Source organism: Taudactylus pleione, unplaced genomic scaffold (assembly GCF_031769625.1).
Source record: "Taudactylus pleione unplaced genomic scaffold, aTauple2 ptg000142l, whole genome shotgun sequence".
Lineage (NCBI taxonomy): Eukaryota > Metazoa > Chordata > Amphibia > Anura > Myobatrachidae > Taudactylus > Taudactylus pleione.
In genome coordinates, this window is record NW_028284544.1 from 3,715,116 (window position 1) to 3,741,665 (window position 26,550).

The 26,550-nt window shown below is 42.9% G+C and overlaps 1 protein-coding gene across 5 annotated transcripts in view; it reads right to left on the reverse strand.

Annotated features, from left to right (window-relative positions):
* The window catches only part of STAG1 (STAG1 cohesin complex component), a 174,752-nt gene that overhangs the window by 56,541 nt on the left and 91,661 nt on the right, over positions 1 to 26,550 (reverse strand). For all 5 annotated transcript variants that reach the window (XM_088473851.1, XM_088473849.1, XM_088473850.1 and 2 more), the window contains exons 2-7: positions 18,962 to 19,087; positions 18,743 to 18,872; positions 15,025 to 15,183; positions 13,899 to 13,995; positions 13,354 to 13,430; positions 12,706 to 12,910 (exon numbers count right to left, since the gene is read on the reverse strand). In XM_088473851.1, coding sequence (XP_088329977.1) covers positions 12,706 to 12,910; positions 13,354 to 13,430; positions 13,899 to 13,995; positions 15,025 to 15,183; positions 18,743 to 18,872; positions 18,962 to 18,990 — 697 coding nt within the window. In that variant the 5' untranslated portion in view covers positions 18,991 to 19,087. The remainder of the gene's footprint in view (positions 1 to 12,705; positions 12,911 to 13,353; positions 13,431 to 13,898; positions 13,996 to 15,024; positions 15,184 to 18,742; positions 18,873 to 18,961; positions 19,088 to 26,550) is intronic.

A 26,550-nucleotide genomic window follows, 5' to 3' on the forward strand; every position in this document is an offset into this window, starting at 1 on the left:
TTGAATCGTAGTATGTTAGGGACCTACCCTACAGAGGTTACCTGGATATGGTGGGTAGGCCCATAACCTTGGCCAAGATTATGCTAAAAACCACTATTGATTGCAAAATTTTATTGCATTTATATATTAATAATTTGGAGTTGTGCACCTGAGATTTGTCTTTCTTTGTGCCTGCAATTAGTCTCATCAGGTAGCACCTCCCATTATATATATATATATATATATATATATATATATATATATATATATGGTGTGCAGTACAGAAATCCTTCCCATACACTCCATGTAATGTGCTTTATTGCACACCTGAGAGAAAGGAGACACCCTCAGTCTGGATTAGCACCCCTACCTTATTGGTTTAAAAGCATGGAGTCTTGTAATGAATATGCACACTAGTATTAGGCACAATTCTAGCTAAGTCCTACAAGTTTTATATACTGTAGTGTAACTTTGGTTCATTTTTGGGGCGTGGGTCCCCCTGGATTGCCTTTGTTGATCTGTTTCAGGGCACCGCATTATAACATTTTTCTTTGAAAACACATTTTAACCCTTCACTATTTATTATATATGTACTTCACTTTTTATTTTCATTCTTTATATGCAGCAGTAGCTGCTCCTAACTATCTCTTTCACACTGCACTTTTCTTACTATGGCGGTGCCCTGGGGCGGCTTAGCTGGGCTAGTTTGGGAGTGTCTTGCACTCTGGATTTGAATCGTAGTATGTTAGGGACCTACCCTACAGAGGTTACCTGGATATGGTGGGTAGGCCCATAACCTTGGCCAAGATTATGCTAAAAACCTCTTGATTGCAAAATTTTATTGCATTTATATATTATTAATAATTTGGAGTTGTGCACCTGAGATGTCTTTCTTTGTGCCTGCAATTAGTCTCATCAGGTAGCACCTCCCATTATATATATATATATATATATATATATATATATATTTAGGGTGTGCAGTCCAGAAATCCTTCCTGTGACTACAATGATGTAACATCCAGGCAATATTTATCCATCTCTGAGAGACCATGTAAATTTATTTTATTTATTAACAGTTTCTTATATAGCGCAGCATATTCCGTTGCGCTTTACAATTGGAAACATAAATGGAACAAAACTGGGTAATAACAGATAGATATATAGGTAGTATGGCCCTGCTCGCAAGCTTACAGTCTCTGTAAATGAAATAGGCCCTCCAAGAGCCAGGACCTTTTAGCCCAAGGGGAAATAGTCTTCAACTATCCCATGATAGCCACAATTGCCTAGCCGATCACCCAGTGGCATTTCCCCTCTGTAACAGCAACTGTGCACTGTAAGGCAAATGCCCTCACATCACTTACAAGTCCTCCCGGCTAAGCTGTCATATTGCAAAGTAAATTGCTGCAATAACCACTCAGCATTTGCATCGCAAAAAAAAAGGGGGCTATTTATTGTGTAATACTTTCGTGGACATTTATGCATATGTGATGCTTTTCCAATTGTGGTGTTTATTTAGAAATTAGAGGCTACTATTAAGAGAGCGGAGACCATCGAGCACCAGAGACAAGTGATGCTTCATAAAAGATGGACAGAGTCTGTGGCGGTACCTATAAAGAAGACCTTTCAGGCCTATGTCGATGGGCAATCTTCGGCAGAGCTGAACAGGAGAAAAAGGGAAAATCTGGAGCAATATCTGGAGTTCTCCAATAGAAAGGTACACACTGGGCAGTTTGTCTTCAAGTAGCCAAAACTAAAACAAGATCTGTCTCTTATACATGTAACTACTACATTCATTAGATTCCAGCACAAATTTGTGGAGTGCAGAGAAGTAAAATAAAACCATAACACTTATGTGTTACTGTTGATACTGGATTTACCAGGGACCCAGCTCAGATAGCCCCATTCCACACGATATTCTCCTCTTCTTGTTGTTTTCCCTCACCATAAATGTCTCATACACCAAGTGAGAAGTACATGGGTAAAGAGCATTGAGGAGAACATTAGTGTGGTGGGACACAGAGACCAAGAAAGGACCCCAGCTGATAGAGCACAGCAGGCAACTACTGCTTTTTATATTGACTCTTTGCACTACACACAAAGCTAAGGGGCTAACTTATAGTTTGACATATGGCAAAATGTTGGTATAAGATAGGTTTCTGCACTACACGAGCAATGTGCATACACATCAGTTTCCAGATTTGTGAGCATCATTCATGTGTACCCTAATGCCTGGAGAGATGTATCGGACGCAATCATAGATTGAGCGCAGTAAGGGCGGAACTGCAACTGAGGCATGGATACTGTCCCATATACACCTTATAGTCATGTATATGTAGCAGGGCAGGTGCAACAATGCATAATGATGATCAGCAGGGCTATCTCGCCTATTCTGATTGGATGACTGCGTATTGTATTGACCCCTTCCCCCCCAGTTTATAGTCCCTCATTCATTAGCGTGGTGGTTATATTATATGAAGTCACTGCTTGTTTAGTCACATTACTTCAGGAAAAAAAGGAATATTCCCTCCAGCATACTGCAGCAATATCAACAAAAATACTTGAATCCTACAGAATAAAAATTCAGAGGTATTAGTAGCATACATTTGCAAATATATGATTAAGCGCCGGGCCAACGTCAAGGTTCCTCTCTATCGGCGTTCCTAACATTAAGTGGTTCACATCCGAGGCGCAAGGCACCCCAAAATAAACCAAGGACCATCCCAAGGGTATCACAGGAAAAGGTAAAAAAGGTGATAGGGAAGTGTAAAGTATAGATGTGTAAAGATAATCAATGAGTTAATACAATGAAAAAATTTAAATTACATAAATAATGAACAAACAAATAGAAAGGTGATGGAAAAGTATCTATGTGAATTAAGTGGTGATGCCCTGAAAAAGGCCCAGCCAGAGCAACTCTGGGGGCCCCACGCCCAAACACTCACCCCAAAATAATTATTGCTACCTAATAGTAGCACCCAGTGTAAACCCTGCACTTTACAAGCACTCGGGCAATATCATTAAGCTGATGTGAGCGACCACCATGAAGGGAGCCAGCATTGGGAGGATGTGCTGGTCCATATAGTGCCATTTGGAGGTTTCTGGGATACCTCCTAGGTGAGTCCGCTCTCCACATAAATACATGTGCTGTTATTATGCAGTACATTCATTTGTAATTATATGACCCAGAGTGGGTGCTACTATTAGGTAGCAATAATTATTTTGGGGTGAGCGTTTGGGCCGGGCCGGGCTTCCACTGTCGGGATTTGAACCGCTGGCCACACAGATTCCTACTAGAGTTGTAGCTGGTAAAAGCTGGGTAAGGCGCGCTCTCTATATGGTGGGGCAGTGTGTAAAGTGCTTGGGTAAGAGTGATCTGTATGACAGAGAGACGTAGACGGTGGTGTTGGGTCAAGGTAATTTTATTGGTTTAAGGTAGGTAGGCACAATGCTACTAGAGGGTAATTGACCCAGGAGCAGTGGGGGGAAGAGCAGGATGGGTGCACGGGGGGGAAGGTGGGTAGACCCTTTTAGGGGGCTCCCTTTCCGTGCAGTTCTGGACCAGCACGTTGTCCCTGCTGGACCTTTGGTCGACAGTCTTAACGCCCGGCACAGTGTAGGTGGAAGTCTGGTAAGGATAGATGATGTGGCGGCGTCCCGCAATTTGAACAACTTACCTACCGGTAGGTGCCTGTGTAGGCGTTGCGATTTGGGGGTGGTGGTCGGCAGTCTCTGATGGTATACAGCGGCAGGTTAGATGGCCGTTCTTGTTGTGCTGCAGCTACTGGTGCGGCTGTGCCCCGTGATGGTGGCACAGTTGGTCTTGTTTGCGCTGGCAGGGTGGGTCAGCGTGGTGGATGGAGCCTGGCTGGATGCGCAGGCTGCGGCAGGTCGGCGTCTCCGTGTTTGGGATGCGGGCCGGTACCTGCGTGTGTGCCACGTCGTGCAGCGGGACGGCCGGGTGAGGCTGTTCGGATGAGGGATGCCGTGTGTGTGCAGTGAACGCCGGCTCCTCGTGGTTCCTGCGGCTGTTGGCGCCCAATGTGGGGCGGGGGCGGGGAGGCTGAGAGCCGGGCGTGTCACGGTCACAAGGCGGGGGTGCCGCTCGCCGGAGGTGCTGGCAGCTCCTTGTGATCAGCGGTCGCTGGGACAGCAGGGGGGTTCTTCAGCAGGAAAGAAGGTTTCCAGGACGTGATGGTGGGTGTGTCTCCAACGCGTTTCGGCTGTGCCTTAATCATGGAGGTATACCTCCATGATTAAGGCACAGCCGAAACGCGTTGGAGACACACACACCATCACGTCATGGAAACCTTCTTTCCTGCTGAAGAACCCCCCTGCTGTACACCAAATCGCAACGCCTACACAGGCACCTACCGGTAGGTAAGTTGTTCAAATTGCGGGACGCCGCCACATCATCTATCCTTACCAGACTTCCACCTACACTGTGCCGGGCGTTAAGACTGTCGACCAAAGGTCCAGCAGGGACAACGTGCTGGTCCAGAACTGCACGGAAAAGGAGCCCCCTAAAAGGGTCTACCCACCTTCCCCCCCGTGCACCCATCCTGCTCTTCCCCCCACTGCTCCTGGGTCAATTACCCTCTAGTAGCATTGTGCCTACCTACCTTAAACCAATAAAATTACCTTGACCCAACACCACCGTCTACGTCTCTCTGTCATACAGATCACTCTTACCCAAGCACTTTACACACTGCCTCACCATATAGAGAGCGCGCCTTACCCAGCTTTTACCAGTCTCTAAACTAGGTAGGAACAGGTACTCCTACCACAGGCGCAGCACTCTTACACCCCCTACCCCCATACCTCCAGATACACGCACATCCCCTCCCCCCACCTCTCTTCCCCCCCCATTACTCTTTCCCTCTCCCTCCTGCCTCAATCCACCCCCACAGTCATATCAGTGAGCGCGGTTCACCACCCTTTATTCACGTCCTTTAGAGTTGTAGCTGAGTCACTTGTCTCCTCACAGATGTCCCAGCTACACATACGTGACCTCGTGTGACGCACGCACACAGCCACTGGGGAGGTAGCGAGGGGACAGTGGACTGATCCGCTCAGATCCCTCTTCGCATCCCTGGAACTCCTTCCCATAGGAAAGAGCAGGGATCGGAGAACAAGCGCCGTCTGAAGATGGAGCTAGTTCTCGGAAGCAAACTCCAAAAACGTTGTTTTTGGAGTTTGCTGAATATCAGGGGTCCTTTTCGGATCCCTGATGATTAATGGCCTGGTAACTAAAATATGCGGAAAATTTCGTTTTGATGAATAGGCCCCTATATCTTTTGCAAATAGTTTTAGTCCGTTTATAAACTTACTAACACATAGCTAAGATCTAAATAAATCTAGTGAGTGCTATTATTTTTTTATACAAGTCATTTCATGCCTGGAATATTCAAGTGCTCCTCATTGACCCTGCATGAATAGAAGAATCCTGTGATATGTTGCCCTGGGCTTGAAGCATGTTGGTAAAGACCCTTTCCCATCATGATGAAATGTCTCCTTCCTATGTGAGAATTGTCTGTACTACTGAATGAAAATAACACTTCATGGTGGGAACATCCGATACCCAGATCACTTATTAGTAGCAAGAGTGCCGTGGGATGCAATGAGAAACATTTGTACTACAGTGTAGGCCACTGATATGCATTTAATGTCAGGTTTCTCATCCTCTAGGGGGCTGCCTATTTGAACCACTATGACCCATCGGTTTATGATCCCTACTATAACCGCCGTGACAAGCGTTTTAACCAGGTAAGGGAAGATAATACTGTTATTCCCTACTCAGAGGCTTCAATACACTTTTCTAGATAGATTTTTGCAGTGTGATTGTTACAATTTACCAACAGTTCACATTGAATAAAGCTGGGTCGACCCTATACTATCAGTCGCTGATAGGAACAATATCCCCAGCTCACACAGCAGGGCCTCATACAATTCAGTTGACCAGTGACCTCACACACCTCAACGTAATCCACCAGTTGCTGTGATTTCGGAACACAAATAAAATAACTGATCCCCATCTGATTTTGTCAGGCAAAACAATTGTTACTCCGCAGACTGTGTAAAAGGTCAGCCCGTCAGTTTCTTGTTACATATAATGAACTATTTATTGTGGTGTACAGGTCACCCTCCCAGGAATGAAAGACCCTCTTCAGCACATATACGAGGAGCATATCGACGTGAATAGACAGTTGCTCTGTGACACAGGTACCCCGGCATATATTAATTCTGGTTCTAGCTATATAGCACAGTTCCAGGGCATCAGTTCCTGGGGGGGGGGGGGGGGGGGGGCACAGTACAACATATTATCCATAATTCGTAGTGGCTATGGGAACCTGAGTGTTGGAATAAGCCTATAGTTACAGCTTGTGGGGACTGGATTTATCTACCTCACTTCCAAATCTTACCCTACTTATTCCCACCTCTAGGAAAGGTATTTCTGAAGATCAGTCACTGTCAGGTGGGACAGCTATGAAGTCTCCATGGGTTACAGTGATATAAGTGTTGCAATTACTAAGTTCTGAGAACATTTACATGGTATATTAGATCTGGGGTTTGGACTTATTCGAAAAAACAATCATATCCCTGCTGTATCTTTCAATGAGCTTTAGTTCTTCTGAGACACAACACAGGGTATTGCAGGCCATTCACATCAGCAAGAAGTTACCATACAAGTTGGCATGAACTCTGAATAGTACATTTCTAACTTCTTAGTAGGAATAAAAACATAGGAATTACATGATCGTAGCGGTCACAACGTAGGATAACCTTATGTGAGTTGACAGTTCATCTTCTGTGGAAATATATATATAGATTTTTTTTATTTTTTTTAAAAGGGCGGATGTTAGCTACAAAAGGAATTGGAGATAGAAGGCTGAAGAAACTGGAGAGAGAAAAACTGCCTAAAATAAATCAACATCCCCATATGACTGGCCGTTAATGGTTGAGGGCTCCCTCTGTAAGCGATTCCAACTAGAAAAGAAGGTGAGAATCAGATTGCATGCTTGCTTAGCCAAGCTCGGGACTGGGTTGGGGTTACTTCCCCACAAACCATTGGTTGTTTTGAAAGATAGATGTCCCAACCATATTCCCTTTCCTGATGTGTTGCGGCTCCTCGTGTCTAGCTGTCCTCATAGCTTTACCACCTCTAAGTCGGTCTCAGCTACTATTTTTCCTTTTAACCTTTTTCCGTTCTACTGTGTCTTTGCTTATTGTTTTCTGTGTAACCCTCCTATCCACATTGCACCTATCATTATTTAGTCTTTCATGTTGTGCGTGTAAAATTCAAGTAAAGAAAAAAAAAATGTTTAAGAAAAGCCGGTGAGTGTCCTAAGAGTTGGGGGCATATAAACACCGGTGCTTATAAAATGCATTTAACACGGTTAACCTGTCACCTACACACACCGGAAGCAGCCAGTTTCATGGTGAATATTCACTATAGAGCAGCTCATCAATTCATTTGGAAGTGGTAGCTCATGGATACGAGTTAGATCTTATGAATATCAGTCAGGCAGTTGATCAGTGAGGTCATTGTATCCTACCAAATTGAATAGCTGCATATTTATCGAAGCGCGTAGGATGGCTGTCTCCACTTTGTAAAGGTGACAGGTCCATTTTAAACATGGATTACTGTGAGAACTAAGCTTTTCTCCTCTTATGTGTTATAAGGCAGAGGAGCAAGACCACCAGAGAACACCAGAGCGCACTATACCTCAATGTGCCCCCGACGTCACCAAACTGGAGGACTAATAAAAAACTTTTATATTTATTTTGGAACCCTAATTTATACTGTACCTGCCTTATGGGTAAGAACAGATACACCCCTTCCTGCATTGGTCAGGTGTATGGCTCTGAATTAACTCTTCTTTCCACTTTACCACTAAGGGCTGCAATAGTGGGGAACCACTCTACGTGCCCATCTAAAGTCCATGCTGAAATACCATAGGTGCACTCTTGGGAAACACTCAACACATCAAGGACCTCATTCAGACCCGCTCGCTAGCGCTGCGCGCTCGCAAGCGGCCTGATGGTCTGCGAACGTGCATGCGCACGCTTCGTTCTGCGCGTGTGCAAACTACTCTGTGCGATCGCAGCCCGCTCGCTCAGCAAAGACGGCCCAGTGAAATGAGTGACAGGAGAGGCCGTTTGTGGGTGGTAACAGGGGTGTGGAGGTGCGAACGCAGGCGTGCCTCTGTGTTTCAATGCTGTTTTTAAGGTGTGCATAATTAACAGGCAGCGTCATAGTACACGTCACATGCCTGTTTTTTACACTGAAGTCCTCGCAGTGCTTGCGGTAGGGTAAGGCAACCACAAGCGCTGCGATAGCTACCGATGGTGCTCGATGTACCAATGTTTTAATACAATTACTGGAGAGGACGTGCGCTAGTGGGCGTCTCAATATACGCTAATGGGTATCGGCATACACAGAGCGATCGCTCGCACAGCCAAAGTGGGTGTGCTTATGCCTTGGCGAGCGATCGCTTCCCATGTCGTCACTTTGACAAATTTGCATACGCTGGATGCGAGCGGTGACATCGAGCTCGCGGGTCTGAATGAGATCCCAAGACTTTAAAATTTCCCAGAGACGTGCCTAGGGGAGGCCGGAATTATTCAGGACAAAATGCAATGGAGATAGTTGAGGTGGCAACAGGGCAGTTGTATCTGTTCAAAATTTCCGTAGGTGTAAGGCCAATTAATGGATGGATGTAGGGGACTGTGATATAACAATGGACAATTAGCCTTAAAGTACTACCTGATACCCCAAGTCTGCCACTAGCCCAAGATTGGTGTGCTTAAGCATTTGTGCCCATGTAGATCTGCCACTCTTGCCTGCCTGCACCTGTATTGCCAACTACAGTAAGGGAGCATGCATGCAATTGCAAACACATGTCCGTCTAGGAAAGCCAAAATATTAGTCAGGTGCAAATAGCAGATGACTGTCACTGACATTAGGGAACTGCTTCTGATTGGCTGTTTGTGAACACTAGCAGTGATAATAAAGAATGTGTTTGCTGCACATAATATGAATGGTTCACTACGTAGGCAGAAGTGAAATGTAAGTGCCACCTGTGTCTGGTGTATACTGGACGCATAGGCTACTGTGACCATCAGGATAACACATCCCGAGCTCTAAAAATGGACAGAAACACACTATTGTTACATGGCATTCTGAGTCATCAATTACCCTCATTTTGCAGCCAAAGAATAGGCGTTTGAGTTATGTAAATGAAACGTATGTGACAAGTGTTACCCTGAGCTGCAGAAATAGAACATTTTCGGAACAGGATTCTGTAACCTTGAAATATTATATATACATACACTGATCAGCCATAACATTAAAACCACCTGACTAATAGTGTAGGTCCACCATTATGCCAACAAAATAGCTCTGACTTGTCAAGGCATGGACTCCACCACAAGACCTCAGAAGGTGTCCTGTGGACGTTAGCAGCAGATCCTTTAAGTCCTGTAAGTTGCGAGGTGAGACCTCCATGGATAAGGCTTATTTTTCCAGCATATCCCACAGATTGATTGGACTGAGACTGCACTTAGGGGGGTGATTCAGCTTGGGAAGGAATTGCAAAGCTGCACGCAAGCAGCTTTGCAATTCGGTCTTTGCAAACATGTAATCCCAGCACTGTGACCGATGTCGCAGGCTGGAGAAACCATCGCGACCACTGGACGGCGCCGGGCCACCAGCCAGCTGAGTAAGCCTCAGCTTACTCAGGCTGGTTCGTTTGCAGTTCCAGGAAACTGCGCCTGTGGACACTGCCCCTGGACTTGCCACTCCCGGAAAATGGGGAGTTTCGGGGAAAGCCGGCCATCCCCGCACTGCTCTTTAAATGCCTCTCAATCAGGCAGAGGCATAGAAGGTGCTCCATGCGATCACATTCATAGAACGGGTCCTGTGCATGCGCAGATTCCCAATAATCCAGAAATCTGCTCAACAGTGTTTGAAGTTCAAAAGAGGCCACTGCCATTAGGGAATACCACCTATCTAGACATGCTTGCAGAGATGGCATGGGTAAGTGTCAAAATATCTTCATGAATGGCAGGACCCAATGTTTCCCAGCAGAACATTGCCCAGAGAATCACACTGCTTCCAAAAGCTTGCCTTCTTCTCAGTACATTCTGGTTATCTCTCCCCCCTTTGTAAATGACGCACACGCAACCGGCTGTCCACAAGAGGCAAGAGAAAATATGATTCACCTCCAATTTGGACACTCACTTGCCCATTGTTGGTGCTCTTGGCGGTGGACACTGGTAAGCACTGGCACTCTGACCAGTCTGCGGCTACACATGAAAACATGAACTTTTCCAACAATTTGTGCTACAGTAGCTCTTCTGTGTGATCAAAGGGGTTACCTAGCCCTCGCTCCCCACGTGCATCAATGAGCCTTGGGCACCCCATGAGCCTGTCGCCGGTAACTTTTGGTAGGTGCTAACCACTGCATACTGGGAACTCCCCACATGACCTGCAGTTTTTGAAATGCTTCATCGCAATCTGGCCTTTGTTACTTGCTGCCTAATATATCCCACCCCCTAACATATGCCATTCTAACAAGATAATCAATGTTATTCACGTCACCTGTAAGTGGTGTTATATTTATCTATATATACACACACATACGCCCTATGAAACTGGTGCATGCCAAAATGTTAAAGTGGACTGGTCATGTAGGGAAAATTCAGCCACTCACAGTCTACTAGGAAACTGGAAGAGTTTCACAGTCTTCATTCATCTCCATTTAGTACAACAAAACAGGTGCAAATTGCCAGTAAATAAACGTTAGTAAGTTAATATTTCTAAAATGCTCACCACTAAAAACAGTAAAGGTTAAATCATTTTGAGAAAGAAAAAAGTTTGGGTACAATTTTTACTGGAATCAAAATCTGTCTAAAATATACTGAACAAGAATACGTTCATTCACTTTAGGTTTGTGACATTACCCAGGGTCTATAAATAGACGTAAGCACCAGGGCTACCAACTGATGGCAAAGAAAAACTAATGAGCTGACATACGTCAAAGCACTGAGAGCTACGTTATCCGAGCTGTGAGGAAAATGCATCAGGCTGCATGAGATGTAATTAGAGTTCTAGAGTTTACCAGTGTGGGGCAGCAGCATAAAGATATTCAGAAGAGCAATTTACCCCAGATATGGAGCGGACAGCACATGGAAACAAAACACTCGGATACAAGGTGGCAGTGTAGATTGCATTACACGGGAAAACTTGGATACATAGGAAAACACAGCCAGGCACAGATTGGCTTCTATAGCAGACAAGAAAAAGTAAAGCACGGAAGGATTTCAGTTACTACCGATGGATTTCGTGAAAGAAATGAGGAATTGCTTTTGTAAAAATATCATCAATACCGGGAAGAAAGACACAAATTTATAATGAATGGAAGTTAGATAATTCAGGGCTCTTCTGTGCAGGAATCGTTTGTAAATAAATATCCCATCTACCATTATCATCACAACTAGCAGGAATATGAAATGTCTCAGACAGTGAAGCTAAAGAAATTAAACTTCACAAATATATTAAAGTAGCACTGAATATGTGTTAGTTAATACAACTGGGGCAGCACAGTAGCACAGTGGTTCGCATTTCAAAATCACAGAGCTGTGGTTAGGAGTTTGATTCTAACCAAGTCGACCATTTTCCTGGCAAACAGAGAACTTGGCAAAATATTGCAGCTCTACTTACATAACTAATCTACCAATCTGCATAGCCGCAATGACAGGACGGATGACCACCCAGAGAGTAGGACCAGAAACGTGGGTATGACGGGTTGGAGTGGGGAAAGGAACTGGGCAGAAAGAAAACACATTTTGTTTTTTTATTTTCCAGGTTGTGACAACCAATGAATAACTAGGTCACCAAAGTTTAATAGTAAATGGTATTTTATATTCATTTTGAAGGAGTGATAGGGATGTACAACCAAACTACCTATTACCCTCTTTTTATATTTGCTTACATTATTTTTACATTTAACTTGGGAATCCCAGATTTGCTTGATAGGTCTTCTCCTTGTGCCCACCATAAACATTTACCTGAGCTATTTCTAATACTTCTATTAGATCCAATTTGCATGGACCCAACAGTACCAGCACAGAAAGAGGTGACAGGCATCTCCTGGAAGGAGGAGGACCAGGTGACGTCACTGCAGGATTGCATATTCAAACAAGGAAATTGCGCTTAGATGACTAGAAATCTTATGTGCTGCATTCTGGTGCCAGGAACCTAATGATTCTCTGTGTAGCACCCTCGTTAGATGTACTAGCTGCCATTGATGACTGCTATAAGCATTCACAGATAAGAGCTAACACAGCATCTGTTTCTCAGCCAACAAGGTTTCCTATAGCTAAAACTAAAAAATATGAAGCAGCTTAACCACTAGCAAAAGGGCAGAGTGGTTGCAAAATGACAGGTAGACCATGGTGTTGGCCATTACGCTGCAAGTGGTTAAGCTGTAGAAATAAGCTTTTCTAACAGCTTTAGTATATAATCAAATCTAGATCTAAAAGCAGCTGACCTGGATGGGTTACATTGGGTTGATCAGTGCTGGAGACCACTTCTATGGGTTTAGCTTTAAAATAATAGATACAAAAAAAAACAAAAAAAAACAAAGGTTGTTAAAAAAAAAACCCCCCAAAACCCCCCCCCCCCAAAAAAAACAAAAACAACATTCCAAAGCAAAAAGGTTTTACCGGCCAGTGTGCTTGTGTGCCTGAACGCTCGGACCTGGGAGTCTGAGAGACCGGTGAGCAGGGAGATGACTGTGTCCATCATGTATTCATCATAGATAATGCTGTATTGGCACTGCCGGATCAGTACACCAATAAACTCACAGAAGTTGGAGCGAAACTTCTTCCAATGAGGACCAGGCATTGTTAGGGGGTAGTCTCCACTATCCTGAAGGAAGGAAAGAATCACTTAAACCAAAGCATTCACCAAAACACTTTCAAATACACAGTGTAGATGTTGATCCTTCTCACACCCAAATCACTTAACACATTTATTGTTCTAAATACAGTTTGTTAACTGCAGCACGGTTGGCATATAGGTTACCATTGCTGACTCAAAGCCAAGAGTTCAATTCCTGCCTAAGGCACTGAGTGGCATTTGTATATTCTCCCAGTGTTTGCATTGGGTTTTCTCAAATACCTGTAGGTTAATTGGCGTCTGACAAAAAGTGAACCCCAGTGTATTTGTGCATGGATGAAGAATATAACGGGGGTGACAAATATTCGCTGTAAAGCGCTGCATAATGTGTGCACTATACAAAAGGTGGTTAGTAAATTAATAATACATAATAAATGAAACAATACATAAAGTGCCGTAACGTCCTGACTTACCTCATCAAACTCCTCAGTCATTTTTCGGATAATTTCTGCATTCTGCATATTACGGAACATTTCAATTCTTACAGTTCCTGCATAGTAACACATTTAAAAACTCAGTTAATTTAAACAATTACAATACAACAGACAAGACCTAAAAATAGTTTATAAACAAATGGTAACACAAAGTTTGTCCCGTGCAGTGCCCTAACTGGGTGTTACTGCACTTCTACTGATGCCTGGTAAATATTTTATGGCAGACCCCTGAGGAAGGTGGTAACACACTGAAACAGCTGTCGGGTTGGGACCTGAAACCATGTATTCCCTACTGCCTAGCCTCTGATAAGTATTGCACCTGTTATGCACTATTTGCATTTTAAATGGATGGCTTTTTGGCTGCATCATTTTTTTTCTTTTTTACACCACATCAATTAGAAGTTATTAGAAGTTAAGTAGCAGGTTTTGAAGAATAGTATGATTATCTAGTACCCAGAATGCCATCGTTGTGTTACATCAGCTCTGTATGGGAGGCTGGGGCCACTGGGAGACCAAACACCCACCTTTACATCCTGAACACTGGATGAAGAAGTTTATCAAGTCCAGAAGAGCAATGTCTCGGTCTTGTTTGTAGGACTCGATCCAATCATCAACAACAGACTAGAAGAAAAACAGAATGAGGCAAGTTGAAGCCAGCAGTCTCACATAAACATGCCTTATCCGTGCATCTCCTTCTCCAACTGTAATGGCGCATACACATGGTCAGATCGATTGCGTAGAACATCGATGAACGATTTCAACAATTTGAACGATTTTGTGAACGATTAATGATTTCTGACAGTATTAAAATGAATGAAATCGTCCAAATCTTGCTGCAAACACAGTCGATGTCAGATATCGTTATCTGACATGCGGGAACGCGCATTGTTTATCGATGCATGCCCAACATGTCAAAGATATGAACGATTTTTACAATAGTTATCGTTCAGCTCTTTAACAAAATCTGAGTGCATATTAATGCTATATAATACAAGACACTGCTACACAGGAATAGGAAGCCTCTGCTAATACCTCACTGCCAATGGGAAGCAAGAAGGAAGCACATGGAGATCATACAGCGACTGGAGGCCACACAGACTTTTGGCGACTTGTACTTATTTGAAAGGTGTGTATGTGGCTAGGCTCACACATTATAAAGAGTACGTCGCTATCTGAGGAGATGTAAAGGTCCTCACCCGGTAACATATTGTAACTATTTCCCATGATAATGTAACTACTATGATCATTAGACGATAGCTACATAACCCATCTAACCTCATCACAATGGAACATATTCCTTAGCCACATACTGCACCTACCATGCTACAAATTGCTTTGGGATAACAATACAGAGTAACAGAAAATTAAATTGAATGTAACTCTTGGTTACAGCTAAAGAAAAAAAAAAAGCCCAATCTTAATTGATTCTTTTAATTGTATCTTACAACATTGTTTGCACATCATGCTCATTACATATGTTTAAGTGATACCCTAGTTGTGAACCATATCCTTACGAAATGAAGTCAAATCCCAGACCCATTATAATAAGTGCAAATAGTAACAATAAGTACATAACATACTTAAGACGCGCAGAGTGAGATTAGGATGAAGAGTAAAAGGAGTTACAGGGAGGAAGAGGTGGACAGCTACCTGCATGGCACTCTTTCCCATCTTCACAACTTCAAACAAGGTGACAGGATCGCCCTCTCCATTCTGCTGGGGATGTCCATTAGCTCTCCCTCGTCCTCTAGTTCCTGGCTCTCCCCGGCTCCGTTCTCCAGGCGTTTTTCGTGGTTTCTTTATGGCAGACTGCATTAGAAGGAATAGTTACAACGATAATAGGGAGATGCTTATCCCCCCCTTCATCCCTGACTACCCAAACTTTGAGGTCATGTGCAGTTTGGGACAGACACTTCTTTATTTTTATGGCACCACAAGGGTCCGCAGCACCTTACAAAGTAAACACAATAAGAAAAGACTGTACAAAAAAAACGGCAGAACATGGACAGCAAGTTTATAAACATTGCTGCATCAGCAGTTATAATACCCAAATAAGCAGCAGGGCAGCAGAAGCCAAAGGTTAAGTGCAGTTGTTGGCAGTCTGGAGAAGATGATGCTATAAACAAGGGAAGAGGGTTCTGCTGGTGAGAGCTTACAATCTAAAGGGGAGTGGCTTACAGACAGGGGTGAGATTGTGAGTGAATAGAACGGAGCAGTGGGTTAGATGAGCGCTGGAAGGCATTGATAAAGTGGGTCTTAAAAGCCTGTTTGACACTTTGTAGAGTCTCTAATAGGGTGAGAGTTCCAGAGGTAGGGAGCAGGACAGGAAAATCTTGGGAGATGGAGGAGAGGCGGCATTAGTTTGTAAAGCATAATGGGTGGGTGGGAGTGTGAAGGGAGGTAAGATCAGGGATATAAATAGAAAATAAGGGTCAGGGCTTTGTAAGGGAGTGTGAAGAGTTTGACATGGGTTCTGAAGGGAGGCCAATGTAAGGACTGTAGAAAAGGGGAGGCAGACGCAGTACGTTTGGATAAGATGATGAGCCGGGGCAGAAGCATTGAGCACAGATTGGAATGGAGATAGGTGGGAGACATGGAGGCCAGATAGGAGGCTACAGTAGTTCAGTCAATAGATGACCAGTGAAAGGATGAAGGTTTTAGTTGCCTCCAGGTTGAAAAAAAGGTCTGATCCTGGAGAGGTTTCTGAAGTGGAAACGACAGGACTGGAGAGGTTGGCGTAAACTGTAAGACAGGGCACTTGCTGGCTAGGAGAGACGATGGTGCCGTACATAGATAATGAAATTAAGGGAGGGAAGACTATCAACTAAGTCTTAGACATGTTTAGTTTAAGAAAGTGCTGGGACATCGAGAAGAAATAAAGCAGAGAAACAGCTGAGATACCAGTGAGGATAGAGGGGAAGAGGTCATGGGAGAAGAGGTAGATCTGAGGGTTATCAGGATAGCGGTGATAATGGAGGTTAAAAAAGCTGATTGAGTTCACCTAAAGAGAAAGGGAAAACAGAACTACTGGAGCCTGAAGTACCCTGCTGCTCTGATTCACAGCTAGTAATCTCCATCTCCGTGCTTCTCAAATCCAGTCCTCAGGGCACACTAACATTTTCCGGGTTTCTCTCAGAATTAAATAAGTGAAATAATTTGCACCATCTGGATCTTTTAAAATGTGTCGGTCTGTAATGAGTACACCTGTGCTCCAAGCAAGGAGATAAGGAAAACATGCGCTATTAACGAGTCCCAAGTACTGGATGAGAGTAGCACGGCTCTAGCTTATTATCATAGCTGACAAGTGACATCTCCTGGAGTATCCAATAAGCTGCGAAAAAGCAAACACTTAACGTCGGAGGCATTCAGCAACATGTCCCCTGCTCACTATATCGCAGGCCCAACGGGCATGGTCGCTGACAACGCGCGCATAGGGAGCGCGCATAGGTAGCAATATAGCGGGTACACGCTGGCCGATGTTCTCATATCGTCTAGTGTGTACCCGGCATAAAAATAATAGGGAGCTGAAGATACAGATCTGGATTTCCATCCTTCTTATATTCTTTGTTTTGTATTTTCCTATTCGGTTCTGTAGACAAAAAAATAGTAAAGAACGAAAGTGTTCATTTCAAACGCTACTGTATTTAGGTTATACAGGTTATGTTAGTGGCTATAAAATAAGGCACAGGTTCTCAAACTCAGTCCTCAGGACCCCAAACAGTGCACGTTTTGCAGGTCTGACAGAATCACAATTGAAATAATTAGTTTCACCTGTGGATCTTTTAAAATGTGTCAGTGAGTAATGAGTACACCTGTGCAGCTGCTGGGTGACCTGCAAAACATGAACTGTGTGGGGTCCTGAGGACAGAGTTTGAGAACCACTGAAATAAGGTATTTTCAGCTGTTTCATTACTGTAAAGGGTAAAAATAAAGGTTTTGGATGCTGAACCACTGGATAAAATTCCTGTTTAAACAATATATATATATATATATATATATATATATATATATATATATATATATATATATAAGGATACACTGGTTATCTGTATGAATCCATCATGATTACAAAGCAGACCATTCACCAAAGAAACTTATAATAAATGGTAGCTACACAATGGATTTTTTTTATTCTGCATTAAGGACTAAGCAAACCGTGGTTGCTCGAAGAGTTAAACAATACTGCGTTTTTGTATAAGTGGTGAAGAATAGTATTCTAGAGCTTTTTTCCCAGAAAATAACATATCCCAGCAAATTTGGGGTACTTGAAAATGGGGGTCAGCATATTTAAAAGTTTCTAAAGTGAAGTTAAAAAAATCGTGAAAAATCCACCTGCCGCAAGCCCCTGCAATGAAAAAAAACACCTGGGACATATTTGGGGACCCCCCAGAGTCAAGTTCGCTAGTTTTTAACTTTGTACCCCAACATTTTTTTTTTCGGCCCAAAATTCAAAGTGATTTTTTGGGGTGTCCTTAAGTATTTTGTAAAAAATGTTTGACACAGCGTACCTTTGGGGGACTGTCTGAAGGCTGCACTGGGGTACCCGCATCGTTGCACCCCAAAACTCCAATTCTGCACCTTCTCCACCTGCTATTCATAGGCAAATCTTTTTCGCCTATTACATTGCACTGACTCTCCGTCTAGGCAGAAAGTCTTCCAAATTGAATACGGAGTAATAATCAAAACAGGTGAAAATAATGTCATCGGCGAAAAGTTTTCGCCAAAAGCACGTGAAAACGGCTTTTCGCTCCAAATTGAATACAGCCCTGTGTTTGAAAAGTGACAGGAGCTGATTGGTTGGTACTTTTCTCTCCAAAATCCTTAGTACATCTACCCAATAATTTTAAGCTATCTACACAGGCTGTGAGCCAAATGTGCTGCCCCCACTTATCCCATTTTATCCTATGTGATAACTTTCCCCGCTAATAAGTACCGATACTAAAGGTGCCTACGCACTTGCCGATGTGCTCACGATGTACAATTTCCCCTGAACTCTCCCCCGCCAGTCCTACACAGGATTTGGAGTAAAAAATGTCCAATCTGACTTAAGAGCTATCGTGCATCCCAGTGTGTGTCACAGTTTTGGCAAATCTGCCCTACAGCACGGCAGATCTGAAAATGCAACGTGAGACCAGCAGGGACGCGCATAGCATCACAATCGTGAGTGGGGAATCACGATTTGGGAATTTTTTACACAATCTGTCGTTTCAATGCTTCGGAATCGGCCAGATCGTGTAAAAAAATCGCCAAGTGTGTAAGCACCTTAAGATGCTTCATTCTATGTATCATTATTAAATAAAAGTTAGTGATATAACAAAAGCAAAGGAAAGCCCCACAATAAGAATCTTATTCCTTAAGGTTTACTCACTGGTGGCCTTCCTGGGCGTCCTCTTTTCCTCTTCCCCTTAACCTCTATATCCTCCACAATGTCCGAGCTTATTTCGCTGGCAACTGCTGACATATCTGTGTGCACGGTTGCGCTCTCATTTGTGGAGTCCCTAAACAGAAAGAAAACTACGTTATACACTGCATTCCGCACAATTATATACATTTATTAACACTGGGCAGGTGCCAGTTATGTACTCACTGCAAAATCGACAGCTCAGAGGTGATCATGTTTGCGGGTCTCTTGTGTAGAGAGGTTTACATCCACTATAATGGTGATTAAAGGAGGTTCCTGTAGGTTGTTATTGGAATTTGCAGAAACGTGAATCTAGGAATAAAGAGGAAAATTCTATTTAAACTGGAATAAAAAAAAAAAAAAAAAGGCAATTTCACAAATGTAAAATCTAAAGAATAACTCCAGTTTCTAACCCCTCACGGGCTTTAATTATTTATTATTTCCTTACCCAATAAGATGGAACTTATCGGTGGGAATTCAATTGTTTGCGTCAGTTGCTTAAACTACTGGGCGTCCTACAGAGCAATAGCAGCCGGCACCGGTATTCCTGTTGGCACCCTCCTTTGTTGGTGAGTAGATATGTGCAGTAAGTCCAGCAGTTTGGGCACCCTAATCAGGGCTTTAGCCACTTTACATGGCTAAACCCGGTCTCTTTGGGCGCAACATGTGCGATAAAGCATGGGCGCCCAAAAACAATGGAGTAGTGCACCATATCTAAAGTGACTGTAGTTCGGGCGTGATAAAACAATTTAAATCACCCCAATAGAGTCTTTTGAAGCACTTATAGGGACATCATACTAAATCATGACTTATTTTAATGATATCACTTGTAGAGCTATTTTATCTGAACTGAATGAAACAAGGAGTTTGGTATAAATAGATGCCTTTGTTAAAAGTTACCAGTGGGGGCACTGTTCCACTGGAAACCATTTATGTTGTATTTATCAAAAACGTAACTCATTCACTGCAAAAGAACTTCAATATTGATATCGTTGTGGTTCTTTGAACAAAGACTACCGTTGAATAGATTTTATTAACTATACATGGTAAAGTGAATATGTTAGTTACAATATCCATTTAGAGAGGATGAGTCACCAGACCTGTATACATCATTTATATAATTTTTATTCTATTACTCAGGTTTCATTTCTGCTAACTTTTTGACAATTTGCCTACTCCGTCATAGCAGGGGAGATGAGGCAGTCTGTCACACAGTAAGCATACAGAGGTGTCCATACACATCTATCCTCCACGCGCTACAAGTTGTGCCACACGACGAGGGAGCTTAGTATGTATCGGTAGTGCCGAGCGTCTTTCGTGCAACTTTTTACATTCAAATGCGTCTTATTCACAGAGTGATGCATCTACAGGTGTATCTGACATGTGAAATGCTACGTTAGAGTCAGCGGCTGTAACACTAACGTAGCGTTTCGCAGATTCACTGTGTGAATATGACGCATTTGAAAGGAAAAAGTTGCATGAAAGACGCTTGTATGTATAATATGTTGTGCATACGCAAAAAACAGCCTACTCACAAAAACCACCAGTGTCGCAGGACTAGATCTGTGCAATTTAGCCCCCCAAATGATAGCGAAGGGACAGCACTATAAAATTCGTAGCCAGCAATGGATCCGTACAGGTGGATCAGGGCAAGATTAACAATGGGGCAGATGGAGCTACAGCTCCAGGCCTCCACATAAAAATAGACCCCATCATCCTGACATCCTGATGACCAGCTGCCTAGCTGAGCACACAGCCATCCATAATGCACAAGTATTAAAATTGTATTTCTAGTTTTCTGACACATTGATGCAATATTTTTACCTATATGTATTTAGGGAGACTTTGGGAAATATTCAATTAGCTGCAGGACATACAGCGTTCAAAAGTACTGACTAATTTCAACGTGCCGTAACCCATAGCTCCCGGGTTAAGTGCCTGTAGCTATGGAGTTACCCCAAACGTGGTAGCCCCAGAGGGTGCACTTAACGTGTGCACCCTTGTAGAGCTTGCCGTTCAGGGTGGCAGCAGTAATTTTAATAGCTCCAGGCAGAGCTTTAGCTGCACGGTAGGCCACACGGCTAATTGAATCTGCCCCATTGACTTGATCGTGTAGGCGGGGATGCAAACATCCATGTGGCACTGGCCACACTCACAACACTGGTCACAGCTTTTCCCCTTCTCAGTTTAGGCCCTTGAACCATTTCAGCCCCAGTGAAAGAAGAAGACTAATGACTGGTTGCCATCTCTTGAACATGCTACCTCCTAGAAACCGTGCCAATCCTTTGCCGATATTTAAAAGTGGTGATGGTTAATTATTTGGCAGTTCTGTGTTAGGAGAAATGACAGCATGAAGCACTATTCTGGCTCTGTCTAGCAGGTAGCTCACGTTATTATAGCATTCCACACAACATATGCTCCAGGAGCATTAATATTGGATAGCATGCATAGTGAGCTATGTTCTGTAAAGCTGACCTTATTTAAGTGAATGTTTTGTAAGACTGCTTTCACATCTCTGCTTTTGGAGAGGTTATGTGAGAGGTGAACTATACAATAAATAATCGGGAACAAAAACTGCCTTCCTGCTCTTTTGAATGCTTGGTACATCATGCGCTCACATGTGGACAAGAGTATCATTCATGTGTTACCAGACGGCAGTCATGCGAGTAAGGCGTGCTTAAAGTGAAGTTGTGAATGGCCAACTGGAAAAACCACCATAGGCAAGTACTCCATATACTGCAGTATTAATGTTTCATTAGTCTCCCTAATTAGGAATAATTAGGAATAATTTAACCATTTGCTGTATTACTTGTTGCTATATTACTCGGTGGAACTAGTCTTAGAAGTATGATTTCCCAAAAACACGCAAGGATTAGATATTTGGAAACTAGTGTTAATAGTGCCATTATTTTATTGAAAGATTAGTATGACAAGCATTAAATCAGCTCTCACCAAGTGTTTAATAATCCAAAAAAAAACAGAATACGAATAATCAGACAATGAAGCAGTTAATTTTAAACATTGTTTTAGTCACTGCCACTAGGTGGCTAAGTATCATACATTTAAGTTTACTTTGTCATAACAAAAAAAAAATATTTGAATCCTTAGTTGAACTCTGCATGTTTCACACAACTGTATTTCTAGATTGGTCGCATGTAGTTATCTTCTTTCATTTACTGAAATCGTGCTTTTACTTAAAAAAAAATAAAAAAATGTTTAACCACTTAACTGTAAGAGGAGCAGACAAACCATAAAGGTTCACATACAATGATAAACCCATAAACTTTTAACCCCAGAAGGAGGAAACATCTCTAGAAGGAAATACTACTTCACACACTACACACACTACACACGTCTTCCAAACTGATATACAGGACTCAATCCAATCAGGTGTCTGAACACAGTGCATTGCCGCTTACTGCAAATGGGTCCGAGCAGCCACATACTGGTCATGCTGACCCTGTCCACCTACAAAAGCGCCTTCAATGGGCACGCAAGCATCAGAACTGGAGCAATGGAAGGAGGTGGCCTGGTCAGATGAATCAGGTTTTCTTTTACATCATGTGAACAATTGGGTGCGAATACGTCATTTACCTGGGCAAGAGATAGCACCAGGATGCACTTTGGGAAGAAGGCAAGCCAGCAAAGGTGGTGTGATACTCTTAATGTTTTGCTGGGAAGCCTTGGGTTCTGCCATTCATTTGGATGTTACTTTAACACATACCACCTAGCTAAACATTGTTGTAGACCAAGTACACTCCTTCATGGCAGAATAATGCGCCCAGCCACGCTGCAAAAATTGTTCTGGAATTTGGAGGCCAATAGCTTGAACTCTTGTTCGTCAAATTTCCCAGATCTGAATCCGAAAGTCTGAGCCTCGGAGGCCCCACTCCCCAACTTACAGAATTTAGTGGATCTGCTGCTAACGTCTTGGTGCAAGATACCACAGGACACAGAAAGAGAAAGTAGTTTGTAACCTTTGTGGGTATTTCCCATGTTGTATGTGCCAGGAAGAAGGATGCCTATTGGGGTTAGATAAGAGAACATTGGACACGCATCACGGACAGATATGTCATGCCTTGCTTGTGTCACAGATAAAGGTCAGCAAGGCAGCCCCACAGATGCCTTTAGCCTAGGGTCACATTACACCAGCATCACAAGAGGCTACAGTACTACTTCATATTCCTCTACAGTAAGCAGCGCTACCAGTAATCTTATGGGGGGCATCCACTAGACGATTTTATCCCTGTCCAACCTCTTAACGATTTTCCCTTGAAGTTTCCCTTGAAATATGATCTTCCACTCTGAACGATTTGCAAAAGATCTAACGATAAACTATGTTGTTTTAATCTGTGATTGAGAGCTTTCAGCTATAGTGGGCAGATAGTGGTTCATCGTTTGATCGTTCAGCGATAACGATGTGTAAACGATTTGTAAGCAATCAAGTGAAATTGACCTGCATGTTCAGTCGATGGAGGAGACGATCAAACGACCAGCGGGAGCGCGCATCGTACATCGTTAGAAACAATTACTGCACGATTTGCAAACGATGTTCAAACGATGTTTGAACGATTATGAAACGATTTTATCATTATCGTTCAACTTTATCGTCTAGTGGATACCCCCCTTTAGACTAATCTGAAAAGTATATTTCTGACACCATTATGGATAGATTATTTTGGCAAATACCACTGAATAAACATAAATAAGAAATAATTTCAGGCAGCATTATAAGTCAAGAAAAGCCAAGGTCTCACACAAAATGACTTTACAAATTAAACAAGGGAAACCGCTATAAAATCACAATATAAGCTCAGTGAGTATTAGGCTACAGCAAGTATTTTAACTCTTTTTGGGCCAATGTGATAGTCCAACAAGGAGCCTAGTTGCTGCTTTGAATCTAGTGACTATATCGCCGGAATTGTTCTGGCATATTGCGGGCTGCTCGCATTTGGCCCTCTATTTCTCAGGCATACCCTTAAAGGTGCCTACACACTTGGCGATGTGCTCACGATCCGACTTTGCGTCAGATTTCCCCTTAAACTCTCCCCGGCAGTCATGGGCATGATTTGGTGTTAAAAACTGTCCAATGTGACAAAAGATCTAACTATTCCAGTGCAACGGGACTGAGATTGTCAGATCTGCCCTACAGCACGGCAGATCTGAAGATGCGATGTACGACCTACAGGGACGCGCATCGGCATCGTGGGTGTAAACGCACGCTTTGGGCATATTTTACATGATTTGTCGTCACGATGTGTCAGAATCGGGCAAATTGTGTAAAATATCGCTAAGTGTGTAGGCACCTTAACTTTAAACACCCCTCTGAGGTCACCTAGAAGATGGATAATTTGGATCACAGTAGGGTCTGTGGATTGCAGACCTGTCCCAGCAGATCTTACTTCATAATATTAATTTTCTAAGCATAACAGTGATCTGGGAGTTGTGGAAGAATGCTGTGTAGATGTCGTCTGGAAGCTCATGGTTATGGAAACACTAAATAATATAAAGATAATCAATATGGGAGTACAATTGCTTTACAGGGGACTGGGTATTGTTAAAATGTATTAAACCTAATACTAGTCAAAAGAGGTGGAATAAAACTTTAGTAGACCACTGTGAAACCACAGTAAAGGACCTAATCGTATCTTTTGGTTTCTAAATTGAGTCAAATGGTTGTTATAGGCACTTGGCATTTGTGAGAAAAAAATTATATAAAGCAATTTCTTTGGTGAAAAGTAATTGCTGTAGGTGGGGGTACATGTAAGTGGGCACTCGTATATTATGCAGTTACTAAAGTGCATTTTAAAAACATTAAAAAAAAAACCCTGCCCATCCATACAGCCGCCCAAGGTACCCTGCCCAATACTTAAAACCCATTTTCAAACACTTAAAATTTTCTCCCCAAAAGGGTCATGCCTTTTTTAGGGGATATTAATATACATTTTTTTTGCCATTATTTTAGTCATTAGGGGGGGAGGGGCAAAGGGTTCTGAACCAAGTCCCCACATTCTTAGTGAAAAAAAAGGGGGATTTTGCACATCTCTTCTCCTGCCTTTGGGTGGAATTGAATAGACGATACTTCGGAAACTGGTAAAAACAGCGCATCAGCAAAAACTTTTCACCTCTGATTGAATACATGCTTTAGTGCGGCAGTAACAGCCTCGCGGCCGGCACTAAAGTCGAAGAATGCCGATTCGAGAGACTAAACACCCAGATTAAGTCGCAAGAACCGCCATTCTCCAACTTAGGGCCGTATTCAATTAGCCGCAATAATTTTGCCGCCGCCATCAACTTTTCGCCTACTTCCCTTGTATGGGACGTGAATGCTTAACGGCCCCCCCCCCTGCTATTCGCCCTATTCAATTCCAGAGATAGCGAAAATGGGACCCGCCGAAACTCAGAGGCGAAAAGTGCTGTCAGATTTGGGAAAATCAGCCTGACACCCCCCAAAAGTTGCACTAACATTGGGGATCAATGTAGTTGCCTCCAAATAGCCCTACTTAAGCTATTTGGGGTACTTAAGTGCTCTCAATAGCTGCTAATTAGCGCCTTTGCACAAGTGATGAAGAATAGCATTTAGCAGTTTTTTTGGGAGAAAATAACTAGTCCCAGCAAATTTGGGGTACATGAAAATGGGTGCAAGCATGGTTAATAATCGCAAAAGTGATGTTTTAAAAAAAACAAAAAAAAAAAACGCACCTTCAGCAAGCTCCTACAATCAAAAAACACCTCCCACATACTTGCAGACCCCCAAAAAGCTTATTTAGCTAGATTTTGTAAGTGAATACCCCAACTTTGTAGTTTTTCGCCCCCTTCTTCAAAATAATTTTTTGGGGTGTTCCTCTTTTTTTTAGTTTTTATTACAGTTATGCTTTGGGGGGCTGTCCCAAGGGTGCAGGGTGGTTTCCCGATGTTTGCACCCCAAAACCATAATTCTGCACTTTTTTTTCACCACCTATTCATAGAGAAGTGGCTTCTTTGCTGCCCTTCTTGACACCAGGCCATCCTCAAAGTCTTCACCTCACTGTGCGTGAAGATGCACTCACACCTGCCTGCTGCTATTCCTAAGCAAGCTCTGCACTGGTGGTGCCCCGATCCACAGCTAAATCAACTTTAGAAGACGGTCCTGGCGCTTGCTGGACGTTCTCGGGCGCCCTGAAGTCTTCTTCATAACTATTGAACCTCTTTCCTTGAAGTTCTTGATGATCCGATAAATGGTGGATTTTAGGTGCAATCTTACTAGCAGCAATATCTTTGCATGTGAAGCCCTTTTTGTGCAAAGCAATGATGACTGCACATGTTTCCTTGTAGGTACCATGGTTAACAGAGGAAGAACAATGATTTCAAATCTCCACCCTCCTTTTAAAGCTTCCAGTCTGATATTCTAACATGACAGAGTGATCTCCAACCTTGTCCTCGTCAACACTCACTGTGTTAACGAGAGAATCACTGACATGTCAGCTGGCCCTTTTGTGGCAGGGCAGAAATGTTTTTGGGATTAAGTTCATTGTCACTGCAAAGAGGAACTTCATCTGATCACTCTTCATGACATTCTGGAGTATATGCAAACTGCCGTCATAAAAACAAGCAGCAGACTTTGTGAAAACCAATACTTGTGTCATTCTCAAAACTTTTGGCCATGGCTATAGAACACTACATGCAATCTAAGATGCAAAATTGAGGAAAAATTGGAAAGCAAGGGAATTGCCCATATGATGCAAAAAGGATGTATGTATGTATGAGGACACATCTATAAAGATAATTACATGCGC